The sequence below is a fragment of the Callionymus lyra genome, chromosome 18 (genome assembly GCF_982586985.1).
Source record: "Callionymus lyra chromosome 18, fCalLyr1.hap1.1, whole genome shotgun sequence".
NCBI classification, from domain to species: domain Eukaryota; kingdom Metazoa; phylum Chordata; class Actinopteri; order Syngnathiformes; family Callionymidae; genus Callionymus; species Callionymus lyra.
The window spans coordinates 7,556,495-7,571,104 of record NC_141835.1 but is presented as its reverse complement, the minus strand read 5'-3'; the positions used below and the strand labels follow the sequence as shown (position 1 = coordinate 7,571,104).

At 35.3% G+C, this 14,610-nt stretch overlaps 1 protein-coding gene across 2 annotated transcripts in view; it reads left to right on the top strand.

The window, feature by feature from the left end:
• Nucleotides 1-8,621, top strand: part of zdhhc14 (zDHHC palmitoyltransferase 14) — a 41,566-nt gene extending 32,945 nt beyond the window's left edge. The window contains exons 6-10 of one of the 2 annotated variants that reach the window (XM_087780592.1): nucleotides 918-966; nucleotides 1,098-1,200; nucleotides 2,217-2,326; nucleotides 3,071-3,176; nucleotides 7,924-8,621. In XM_087780592.1, the coding sequence (XP_087636718.1) occupies nucleotides 918-966; nucleotides 1,098-1,200; nucleotides 2,217-2,326; nucleotides 3,071-3,176; nucleotides 7,924-8,325 (770 nt within the window). In that variant the 3' untranslated portion in view covers nucleotides 8,326-8,621. Of the gene's footprint in view, nucleotides 1-917; nucleotides 967-1,097; nucleotides 1,201-2,216; nucleotides 2,327-3,070; nucleotides 3,177-7,878 lie in introns of both variants that reach the window. The other variant, XM_087780591.1, reaches the window with a different exon arrangement.
• Nucleotides 8,622-14,610: the final 5,989 nt, after the last annotated feature.

Here is a 14,610-nt window from a genome sequence, read left to right as displayed (position 1 = left end):
AAACACACACACGAACACGAAAAGACACACCCATGAACACACAAATACACACACACACACGCACACACACGAAAACACACACAAGAACACACACAAACACATACACGAAAACACACACACGAACACGAAAAGACACACACATGAACACACAAATACACACACACGAACACACACGAAAACACACACACACAAGAACACACACAAGAACACACACAAGAACACACACACACAAACACATACACGAACACACACACACACGAAAACACACACACGAACACACACATGAACACACACACAAATACACACACAAACACACACACACACACGAACACACACACACGAACAAACACACACGAACACACATACACGAACACACACACACGAACACACACACACAAACACACACACACGAACACACACACACACGAACACACACACACGAACACACACACGAACACACACATGAACACAAACACACACAAACACACACACACCCACACACCCACACACACACACGAACACACACACACGAACACACACACAGCAGGTTGTAAGTGGGTGTTGTGAAAGCTGCAGCATTTCTGGCTCGTAACCATTTTTCCAGCTGGGTCGCGGCTGCGGACGTCTGGGCTCCAGATCAATCTGTGTGTACATGTGTGTGTGCGCACTTGTGTGTGTCACAGTGTGTGTCAGTGGGAAGAAACCGGAGCTTCCTTGAAAAAAACTGCACAGGATCCGAGGTTCATTAAGCAGCAAAGTGTCTCGAGCTAATGTTGCTAATGTGGCTAACGTGAGCAGAGATTGAGCTAAAAAAAAACTTTAGCCGTTTCCACTGGTGTTTATTCTCTGAGCTCGATTGCTCTCCCCTGATGGATCCAGAGATCCGTCTTCATTCTGGTGTGTTTCTCCTCCTGCAGGCTCCCACGAGAGCGACTTCCTCAGTGCACTTAAAGACAGTCCTGCCAGATATCCTTCTGCCAGCAGAACTCCTGATGGTTCTGGACTGAACTCTAACATGTGATAGAAAACACTTCCTGTTCCATCAACTGTCAAAACTCTTCTCTTCTCCAAGTGTGTTTCCTTGACTGTTGTGTTACTGTGTTGGAGGTGGTTGTGTGTTTCTTCTCCGTCTGGTCCATAGTCGGACTCTCAGGCTTCCACACTTACCTGATCAGCTCCAACCAGACCACCAACGAGGACGTGAGTCACTTCCTGTCATCAACGCGGGCTCAGAATTTGACCCTTTCAAAGATCCTTTTCAGTCCAAGAAAAAGTGTTGTTCAAAATATATAAAAAAGATTTAGATTTTAAGACAAAAAAAATCTTCTTTCCTCAAATAACCTGTAGTTAATAATACAATATTTAGTAACTGATAATTTCCCAGGAATTTATTTATGTATTAATAAAGTTTTATGTATTTAAATAAAATCAAACAAGACTTTCTTTTTATATTTACATGTTTGACTCTTAACAAATATAAAGAATATATTTCAAATGTTCTTTTCTTATTAATAATTTAGTAATTACAATAAATACCATTAGACATAGTCTATTATTCTTTACATACTTGAAAATGATTTAAATGTATAAATTTATAATATTATAAAATAATGATGATTAATTGAAGTAATGAATGCGTTTGAACTTTTATGTGGAAAGAAATATATTAAAATACATATGTACACTTAAAGAAAAAATATGTTTTATTTCCCAGATTTACTGTAATTAATGTGTTTTTTTGGTGTGATCAATTTTTTTTTTTGCTGTTTTTTCCCGATATTTAAAATATTTACCTTTTTAAACTCTTTAAATTATTCACATTTGTTCATTTGGCTCTTAAAATTATTTGTATTGTTATATACAAGTAATTAAGTAAGTCATTTTTATTTGTACAGCGCTTTTCCAGACCAGGGTCACAAAGCGCTTAAACAATCAAAACAATATTCAATAAAGTATATATTTTAAAGGTCAAGATAACACTGATAACACAACAGGAGTTCCAGAAAATCAAGGAAAAGCGTCCTAAGATGTTTCTTAAAGGAGTCAGTAGATCATCAAGCTCAAATATATGAACATAATCAATGATTTAAATGTAATATATCTTCGATTTACATCATTTAACTGAACTATTTTGAACATCAGAAATGTGTGTTTATTATGTGAGTGTGACAGGTGTGTGTGTGTGTGTGTGTGTGTGTGTGTGTGTGTGTGTGCAGATAAAAGGCTCGTGGTCGTCCAAAAGAGGGAAAGACAACTACAACCCCTACAGTCAAGGCAACATCCTCACCAACTGCTGCGCTGCTCTGTGTGGACCTCTGCCGCCCAGGTCTGTCCCTCAGCCTCCAACCCAGAAGCTTCTTCTCAGAACATCATCCTCGACTCGCAGGGTTCGGTGGAAAGATGTTTGTAGGATTCCAGGAACATTCCTGTCGCTCCGTTAGGAACGATGAGTCATCGGGAATGACGGCGTCGTGGCGCCTCAGGTGGTCGACATCTGGCCGGAGAGGAATTTTTCTTCCTTCCATGAAAACCAGCTCTTTTTCTCTTAGAGTTTTTTGTCATAAAAAAGCATTTTTAGTTCCCCATTTTTTAAAATATATTTGCATATAATTTTTAATTTCTTTAACGGTTTTTAAATATCTTTTCCGATATTGTATTTAACGTTTAAAAAAAATGTATTTATGTAATTTTTTCATAAGAAAATACGTTTTTTTTCTACGTTTATATGCCGAGTTTACCAACAGGGGGCGCTGTAGTGGATCGTAGTACAATTTCAGTCATTCTTTTTATAATTTTTGAAATCATGTTTTTTTGTTGTTTTTTCTGCTTGGTCGTTGTGATATAAATGGTTAAATTAAAAAGGGAAAACAATTAAAATGAATAGTTTATTCAATTAATTCCTCTACTATTTTGATATTTCTGTCACTAAAATGATCGATTTCTGGATTAAAAGTCTTGAAATAATAACGTAGACGTAGAAGTCACTGATGATGATAAGATGTCGTCGTACTCGAGGGATGATGTTTTATTTATTACCTTAAAAAAATGTTTCTTCTTGTCCTCCTCACAGTTTGATTGACAGACGGGGCTTTGACCAATCGGGCGCACCGCAGCTGGCCCCGCCCACCAACGGCATCACCATGTACGGAGCGACGCAGTCGCAGCAGAGTCACATGGTGAGGTCACTTCCTGTTCCTCACGTCTTTCTACGAGTCTTGACGACAAATTACTTGTTCGTGACGTGAATCGAACTCTTTTAAAAGTGGCTCAAGCGTTGAACCTGCAACTTTGATTTTCCGTGACAAACTTTCAACTTCACAACATAATTAATGACAATAGTTATTGTAGTTGATTGACAGGCTTCAGGAAGGCGGGACTTAATGATGACAAAATTAGTAAAAAACGATTCACGATGAAATCGATGTTAAAACACAACCAAATGAATCTGTGAGATTATAATCCAGGTCACGTGCGTGTGTGTGAACATGTGAGTGAACATGTGAGTTAACATGTGTGTGTACGTGTGTGTACATCTGAGTTTATGTTCTTATTATAGAAGTTTTGTTTTGTTTTCTCACAATGGCAGTAAAAAGTATTGAGTGTTGCTATAACATGGTCTTTTATGTCATACTATAGCATGATCATTTATGTCATGCCAAAGCATGATCATTTATGTCATGCTATATTATGCCATGCTATAACATGGTCTTTTATCTCATGTTATAGCATGATCATTTATGTCATGCCAAAGCATGATCATTTATGTCATGCTATATTATGCCATGCTATAACATGGTCTTTTATCTCATGTTATAGCATGATCATTTATGTCATGCCAAAGCATGATCATTTATGTCATGCTATATTATGCCATGCTATAACATGGTCTTTTATCTCATGTTATAGCATGATCATTTATGTCATGCCAAAGCATGATTATTTATGTCATGCTATATTATGCCATGCTATAACATGGTCTTTTATCTCATGTTATAGCGTGATATTTAATGCCATGCTATAGCATGATCTTTTATGCCATGCTATAACATGATCTTTTATGTCTTGCTATAGTGTGATCTTTTATGTCATGCTATAGCATGATCATTTATGTCATGATAAAGCATGATATTTTATGTCATGTGTAGCATGATATTTTATGTCATGCTATAGCATGATCATTTATGTCATGCTAAAGCATGATATTTTATGTCATGCTATAGCATGATCATTTATGTCATGCTAAAGCATGATATTTTATGTCATGCTATAGCATGATCATTTATGTCATGCTAAAGCATGTTATTTTATGTCATGTGTAGCATGATATTTTATGTCATGCTATAGCATGATCATTTATGTCATGCTAAAGCATGATATTTTATGTCATGTGTAGCATGATATTTTATGTCATGCTATAGCATGATCATTTATGTCATGCTAAAGCATGATCTTTTATGTCATGCTATAGCATGATCTTTTATGTCATGTTATAACATGATCTTTTATGTCTTGCTATAGTGTGATCTTTTATGTCATGCTATAACATGATATTTTATGTCTTGCTATAGTGTGATCTTTTATGTCATGCTATAGCATGATCATTTATTGTCATGTTATAGCATGATATTTTATGTCTTGCTATAGTGTGATCTGTTATGTCATGCTATAGCATGATCATTTATGTCATGCTATAACATGATCTTTTATGTCATGCTATAACATGATCTTTTATGTCTTGCTATAGTGTGATCTTTTATGTCATGCTATAGCATGATCATTTATGTCATGTTATATTATGTCATGTTATAGCATGATCTTTTATGTCATGTTATAGCATGATCTTTTATGTCATGTTATAGCGTGATCTTTTATGTCATGCTATAACATGACATAAAAGATCATGCTATAGCATGATCATTTATGTCATGCTATAGCATGATATTTTATGTCATGCTATAGCATGATATTTTATGTCATGTTATACCATGATCATTTATGTCATGCTATAACATGATCTTTTATGTCATGCTATAACATGATCTTTTATGTCTTGCTATAGTGTGATCTTTTATGTCATGCTATAACATGATCTTTTATGTCATGCTATAACATGATCTTTTATGTCTTGCTATAGTGTGATCTTTTATGTCATGCTATAGCATGATCATTTATGTCATGCTAAAGCATGATCTTTTATGTCATGTTATATTATGTCATGTTATAGCATGATCTTTTATGTCATGTTATAGCGTGATCTTTTATGTCATGCTATAGCATGACATAAATGATCATGCTATAGCATGATATTTTATGTCATGTTATAGCATGATCTTTTATGTCTTGTTATAGCATGATCTTTTATGTCATGCTATAGCATGATCATTTATGTCATGCTATAGCATGATATTTTATGTCATGCTATAGCATGATCATTTATGTCATGCTATAGCACGATCATTTATGTCATGCTATAGCATGATCATTTATGTCATGCTATAGCACGATCATTTATGTCATGCTATAGCATGATCTTTTATTTCATGCTATAGCACGATCATTTATGTCATGCTAAAGCATGATATTTTATGTCATGCTATAGCATGATCTTTTATGTCATGTTATAGCATGATATGTTATGTCATGTTTCTGATTGCGGGTTTGGTTTCATACGGCAACAACAAGTCGGGAAAAGTGTTGCATTCAAGTGTTTCTGAACATCAAACATTAGTTTGCTTCTGCCTGTTGCTCATGAAACCAAACAGCCAATCAGAAACAAGCGTTCTCCGGTCTCTGTGATTGGTTCGCTCATTGGCAGGAAGCGCTGTGTAGCAAAGTAAGATTTATTGAATGTAAAAGAGATTAAAAAATTTTTTTTAAATACATGCAAAGTGTCACTTACATGCGCGCAAAATATACTCTCAGGTGCTCACAATTCTAAAGGCACGCTCAAAAAATGACAACAAATAAAACTTGACCTCCAGTCTCAGGCGGTGATGTCATCACATGTCTTTGATCTGAGCTCCTGTGTTGCATCTGCGAGCAGCAACGCCTGTTGCCATGGCGACAGCGCATGAGGATTCACACCTCGGCAACGAACTGCGTCACCATTAGATCTGACAGGAAACGGGATCACAGAAGGTTCCTCGGCCAGAGTAGAGGCGACGTAAACGTGGTTGTGACTGTGTGTGTGTTCGCCTGCAGGTGAGGCGGCTAGAGATGGAGAGCGTAGAGCTGCAGACAGAAGGAGGAGAGACGGCTAGAGATGGAGAGCGTAGAGCTGCAGACAGGAAGAGGAATGAAGGCTAGAGATGGAGAGCGTAGAGCTGCAGACAGGAAGAGGAATGAAGGCTAGAGATGGAGAGCGTAGAGCTGCAGACAGGAAGAGGAGAGACGGCTAGAGATGGAGAGCGTAGAGCTGCAGACAGGAAGAGGAGAGACGGCTAGAGATGGAGAGCGTAGAGCTGCAGACAGGAAGAGGTGAGACGGCTGGAGATGGAGAGCGTAGAGATGCAGACAGGAAGAGGAGAGACGGCTAGAGATGGAGAGCGTAGAGCTGCAGACGGGAAGAGGAGAGACGGCTGGAGATGGAGAGCGTAGAGCTGCAGACGGGAAGAGGAGAGACGGCTAGAGATGGAGAGCGTAGAGCTGCAGACGGGAAGAGGAGAGACGGCTAGAGATGGAGAGCGTAGAGCTGCAGACGGGAAGAGGAGAGACGGCTAGAGATGGAGAGCGTAGAGCTGCAGACGGGAAGAGGAGAGACGGCTAGAGATGGAGAGCGTAGAGCTGCAGACGGGAAGAGGAGAGACGGCTAGAGATGGAGAGCGTAGAGCTGCAGACGGGAAGAGGAGAGACGGCTAGAGATGGAGAGCGTAGATCTGCAGACGGGAAGATGAGAGACGACTAGAGATGGAGAGCGTAGAGCTGCAGACGGGAAGATGAGAGACGGCAAGAGATGGAGAGCGTTGAGCTGCAGACGGGAAGAGGAGAGACGGCTAGAGATGGAGAGCGTAGAGCTGCAGACGTGAAGAGGAGAGACGGCTAGAGATGGAGAGCGTAGAGCTGCAGACGGGAAGAGGAGAGATGGCTAGAGATGGAGAGCGTAGAGCTGCAGACAGGAAGAGGAGAAAAGTCAAAAGTTTCTCATCCACAGCTGTTTTCACCTGGAGAATGTCTCCACCTACTGGTGACGAGGGCGAACTACAATCAGACAGAATTCCTTTTCTGTTCTTGTCTTCAAATGTAATCAAGGAAACTATTTGATAATAAAAATGTTATTTTTTAAAAGAGCTTAAAACGTTAACGAGGTTTCATCAAAAATATAATCGATCTGTCCTCGGCTACACTCGCTAACGAGGGTTCAATAAGGGGTCAAAGTTCACAGGCCTGCAGCTGATGTTTGGTATCGATAACTGGTTCTGACCCGATTTCCAGCTGCTCCAGTTTCTACCGTGAGAACAGAAAGAAATATAATAAATATAGAAACATTATTTTTAATTCAATATAATACATTATATTTATCAAGTTTTATACATTTATAGGCCCGGGTGTGTAAATGACCACCAGCAGAGGGCGCTGTTGTGAAACGTGATATAATCATGCTTGTCGTTTTTCTTCTGTTATCGATAGATTTTAATGAGAAATTTGATCAATTTAGTCCCGAAAACGTTTTTGTGATTAATCTAAAGTGTATTAACATTAATTTTAATTAATTTTGGGGGGAAAATACAAAATGAATCGTCGACTAACACTTGCTTTCTCCGCTCCTGGTGCTTGTAAAGCTTGTCCTATTCCTGTGAACGTTCTGCTTGTGGGTCTGTGTGGTTCTGGTTCTGGACTCGGGCTCTAACCTCTGCTCTCTCTCGCTCCTCCTCGCCTCAGTGTGATCAAGACCAGTGCATTCAGAGCACCAAATTCGTTTTGCAGGCGGCGGCGACGCCTCTCCTGCAGCAGCAGAGCAGCGAGCCCGTCATCCTCACCGCCGCCCCCGAGAACGGGCTCTCCCTGCCGGGCCGGACCTCCCTGGTCCTGGGCGGGCCCTGCGCCTCCCACCCCATGGGGCAGCCCACCCCGCCCACCTCCACCCCCAGCCTCAGCTGCCACGAGAGCTCCGACATGATCCACGCTCACAGCTGCCCCCTGCAGGAGCAGGTGGGACACCACCACTATCTCACCCCCGAGGAGATGCCGTCCCCCCCGGGGATGCTCCCGTGCGGGACCCCCCTGGGCCACGGTCAGCACATGCCCGTCGGGGTCTACGACCCGGCCAGCCAGGACTCTCTACACGAGGACTCGGTGCGAGGTTTGGTGAAGCTCAGCTCCGTCTGAGGCTCTTTTGCAGCAGGAACTGAATCCAGTCCGAGCCGTGAGCGGATTCCACTCACGGGTGCGATCGAGTCGTTTTACGATGATTCTTTCGGAACTATTTTTACGGAAAAAAAAAGAAGCCAACTTGCCTGTCTTTGGGAGGAACATGTGTCGCCTTTTTGTTTTTTACTGGTGCGATCGCTGGATGTCGTCTGTTTCATATCATCCTGCTTTTTTTTTTCTAACGTTCCCAAACAGACTTTGTTCCCCGAATGACTCAACTTCCTGTGAACATGAATAAAAACTGCTACTTTGTATCTGGTGGGTTTGAATGTTGACGTCACATGACCAGGAAGTCTTCTTTATTTTTGATGAATCATTATCTTAAATTATTATCAAACCCTTGACACAAACGGATTTATGCAGACGCACAAATGCTAGTTGAGTCGCACAGATGCAGAAAAGCTGGTCGAGGCCCACGGATTCTGAAATGCTTACCGAGTCCCACAGATGGCAGAAGTGGAGACGCTGACGAGTCAAACAGTCGCATAGTCACTAGCTGAGTCCCACAGATGCACAATCGTTTGCTAGCGTTTGTGCAATTATGACTTGGCTGAGTCCCAAAGATGCAGAAATGCTAGCAAGGTCATAATTGCACAAACGCTAGCTGAGTCCCACAGATGCAGAAACATTATCTCATGATTTCATGCTGTGATCTCATGAATTCATGTTATGATTTCAAAATAAATCTCATGATTTCATGTTGTGATCTCATGAATTAATGTTATGATCTTATGATTTCATGTTGTGATCTTATGATTTCATTTTTATGATCTTATGATTTCATTTTTATGATCTTATGATTTCATGTTATGATCTTATGATTTCATTTTTATGATCTTATGATTTCATGTTATGATCTCATGATTTCATGTTGCGATTTCAAAATAAATCTCATGATTTCATGTTGTGATCTCATGAATTCATGTTATGATTTCAAAATAAATCTCATGATTTCATGTTGTGATCTCATGATTTCATGTTGTGATTTCATGAATTCATGTTGTGATTTCAAAAAATCTCATGATTTCATGTTATGATCTCATGAATTCATGTTGTGATTTCAAAATAAATCTCATGATTTCATGTTATGATCTCATGCTACGATCTCATGAATTCATGTTGTGATCTCATGATTTCATGTTGTGATCTCATGATTTCATGTTGTGATTTCAAAATAAATCTCATGATTTCATGTTATGATCTCATGAATTCATGTTGTGATTTCAAAAAACCTCATGGTTTCATGTTGTGATCTCATGATTTCGTGTTATGATCTCATGATTTCATGTTGTGATCTCATGATTTCGTGTTATGATCTCATGATTTCATGTTGTGATCTCATGATTTCATGTTATGATCTCATGAATTCATGTTGTGATTTCAAAAAATCTCATGATTTCGTGTTATGATCTCATGATTTCATGTTGTGATCTCATGAATTCATGTTATGATCTCATGATTTCATGTTACGATCTCATGAATTCATGTTACGATCTCATGAATTCATGTTATGATTTCAAAAAATCTCATGATTTCGTGTTATGATCTCATGATTTCATGTTATGATCTTATGATTTCATGTTATGATCTCATGAATTCATGTTATGATTTCAAAATAAATCTCATGATTTCATGTTGTGATCTCATGAATTAATCTTATGATCTTATGATTTCATGTTATGATCTCATGATTTCATGTTGTGATCTCATGAATTCATGTTGTGATTTCAAAAAATCGCATGATTTCGTGTTATGGTTTCATGATTTCATGTTGTGATCTCATGATTTCAGGTTGTGATCTCATGAATTAATGTTATGATCTCATGAATTCATGAGATTTATTTTGAAATCACAACACGAAATCATGAGATTTTTTGAAATCATAACATGAATTCATGAGATCGTAACATGAATTCATGAGATCGTAACATGAAATCATGAGATCATAACATGAAATCATGAGATTTATTTTGAAATCACAACATGAATTCATGAGATCATAACATGAGATCATGAGATTTTTTGAAATCACAACATGAAATCATGAGATCATAACATGAAATCATGAGATCATCACATGAAATCATAAGATCATAACATGAAATCATGTGATCACAACATGAAATCATGAGATTTATTTTTGAAATCATAACATGAAATCATGAGATTTATTTATGAAATCATGAGATTTATTTATGAAATCATGAGATTTATTTTTGAAATCATAACATGAAATCAATAGATCATAACATGAAATCATGAGATTTATTTTGAAATCACATGAATTCATGAGATCATAACATGAATTCATGAGATCACAACATGAAATCATGAGATCATTACATGAAATCATAAGATCATAACATGAAATCATAAGATAACATGAAATCATGTGATCACAACATGAAATCATGAGATTTATTTCGAGATTATAACATGAATGAATGTGATCACAACATGAAATCATGTGATCACAACATGAAATCATGAGATTTATTTCGAGATCATAACATGAATTCATGAGATCACAACATGAAATCATGAGATTTATTTCGAGATCACACATGAATTCTTGTGATCACAACATGAAATCATGAGATCATAACATGAATTCATGAGATCATAACATGAAATCATGAGATTTATTTCGAGATCATAACATGAATTCATGAGATCATAACATGAATTCATTAGATCATAACATGAATTCATGAGATCGTAACATGAAATCATAAAATCATAACAAGAATTCATGAGATCATAACATGAAATCATTAGATTTATTTTGAAATCACAAAATGAATTCATGAGATTTTAACATGAAATCTTGAGATTTATTTCGAGATCATAACATGAAATCATGAGATTTATTTATGAAATCATAACATGAAATCATGAGATTTATTTTTGAAATCATAACATGAAATCATGAGATTCATTTTTGAAATCATAACATGAAATCATGAGATTTATTTATGAAATCATGAGATTTATTTTTGAAATCATAACATGAAATCATGACATCATAACATGAAATCATGAGATTTATTTTGAAATCACAACATGAATTCATGAGATCATAACACGAAATCATGAGATTTTTTGAAATCATAACATGAATTCATGAGATCACAACATGAAATCATGAGATCATTACATGAAATCATAAGATCATAACATGAAATCATGAGATCACGACATGAAATCACAAGATCATAAAAATGAAATCATAAGATCATAACATGAAATCATAAGATCATAAAAATGAAATCATAAGATCATAACATGAATTCATGAGATCATAACATGAAATGTATTTCAAAATCATGAAATCATAACATGAAATCATGAGATCATAACATGAAATCACGAGATTTATTTTGAAATCACAACATGAATTCATGAAATCATAACATGAAATCACGAGATCATAAGATGAAATCACGAGATTTATTTTGAAATCACAACATGAATTCATGAGATCATAACATGAAATAATAAGATCATAACATGAATTCATTAGATCATAACATGAATTCATGAGATCGTAACATGAAATCATGAGATTTATTTTGAAATCACAACATGAAATCATGAGATCATAACATGAAATCATAAAATCATAACAAGAATTCATGAGATCATAACATGAAATCATTAGATTTATTTTGAAATCACAAAATGAATTCATGAGATTATAACATGAAATCTTGAGATTTATTTCGAGATCATAACATGAAATCATGAGATTTATTTATGAAATCATAACATGAAATCATGAGATTCATTTTTGAAATCATAACATGAAATCATGAGATTTATTTATGAAATCATGAGATTTATTTTTGAAATCATAACATGAAATCATGAGATCATAACATGAAATCATGAGATTTATTTTGATATCACAACATGAATTCATGAGATCATAACACGAAATCATTAGATTTTTTTGAAATCATAACATGAATTCATGAGATCACAACATGAAATCATGAGATCATTACATGAAATCATAAGATCATAACATGAAATCATGTGATCACAACATGAAATCATGAGATTTATTTCGAGATTATAACATGAATGAATGTGATCACAACATGAAATCATGTGATCACGACATGAAATCATGAGATTTATTTCGAGATCATAACATGAATTCATGAGATCACAACATGAAATCATGAGATCATTACATGAAATCATAAGATCATAACATGAAATCATAAGATCATAACATGAAATCATAAGATCATAACATGAAATCATGTGATCACAACATGAAATCATGAGATTTATTTTTGAAATCATAACATGAAATCATGAGATTTATTTATGAAATCATGAGATTTATTTATGAAATCATGAGATTTATTTATGAAATCATGAGATTTATTTTTGAAATCATAACATGAAATCAATAGATCATAACATGAAATCATGAGATTTATTTTGAAATCACAACATGAATTCATGAGATCATAACATGAATTCATGAGATCACAACATGAAATCATGAGATCATTACATGAAATCATAAGATCATAACATGAAATCATAAGATCATAACATGAAATCATGTGATCACAACATGAAATCATGAGATTTATTTCGAGATTATAACATGAATGAATGTGATCACAACATGAAATCATGTGATCACAACATGAAATCATGAGATTTATTTCGAGATCATAACATGAATTCATGAGATCACAACATGAAATCATGAGATTTATTTCGAGATCACACATGAATTCTTGTGATCACAACATGAAATCATGAGATCATAACATGAATTCATGAGATCATAACATGAATTCATGAGATCATAACATGAAATCATGAGATTTATTTCGAGATCATAACATGAATTCATGAGATCATAACATGAATTCATTAGATCATAACATGAATTCATGAGATCGTAACATGAAATCATAAAATCATAACAAGAATTCATGAGATCATAACATGAAATCATTAGATTTATTTTGAAATCACAAAATGAATTCATGAGATTATAACATGAAATCTTGAGATTTATTTCGAGATCATAACATGAATTCATGAGATCATAACATGAATTCATTAGATCATAACATGAATTCATGAGATCGTAACATGAAATCATAAAATCATAACAAGAATTCATGAGATCATAACATGAAATCATTAGATTTATTTTGAAATCACAAAATGAATTCATGAGATTATAACATGAAATCTTGAGATTTATTTCGAGATCATAACATGAAATCATGAGATTTATTTATGAAATCATAACATGAAATCATGAGATTTATTTTTGAAATCATAACATGAAATCATGAGATTCATTTTTGAAATCATAACATGAAATAATGAGATTTATTTATGAAATCATGAGATTTATTTTTGAAATCATAACATGAAATCATGAGATTTTTTGAAATCATAACATGAATTCATGAGATCACAACATGAAATCATTACATGAAATCATAAGATCATAACATGAAATCATGTGATCACAACATGAAATCATGAGATTTATTTCGAGATTATAACATGAATGAATGTGATCACAACATGAAATCATGTGATCACGACATGAAATCATGAGATTTATTTCGAGATCATAACATGAATTCATGAGATCACAACATGAAATCATGAGATCATAACATGAAATCATGTGATCACAACATGAAATCATGAGATTTATTTTTGAAATCATAACATGAAATCATGAGATTTATTTATGAAATCATGAGATTTATTTTTGAAATCATAACATGAAATCATGTGATCACAACATGAAATCATGAGATTTATTTCGAGATCATAACATGAATTCATGAGATCACAACATGAAATCATGAGATTTATTTCGAGATCACACATGAATTCTTGTGATCACAACATGAAATCATGAGATCATAACATGAATTCATGAGATCATAACATGAATTCATGAGATCATAACATGAAATCATGAGATTTATTTCGAGATCATAACATGAATTCATGAGATCATAACATGAATTCATTAGATCATAACATGAATTCATGAGATCGTAACATGAAATCATAAAATCATAACATGAATTCATGAGATCACAACATGAAATCATGAGATTTATTTCGAGATCACACATGAATTCTTGTGATCACAACATGAAATCATGAGATCATAACATGAATTCATGAGATCATAACATGAATTCATGAGATCATAACATGAAATCATGAGATTTA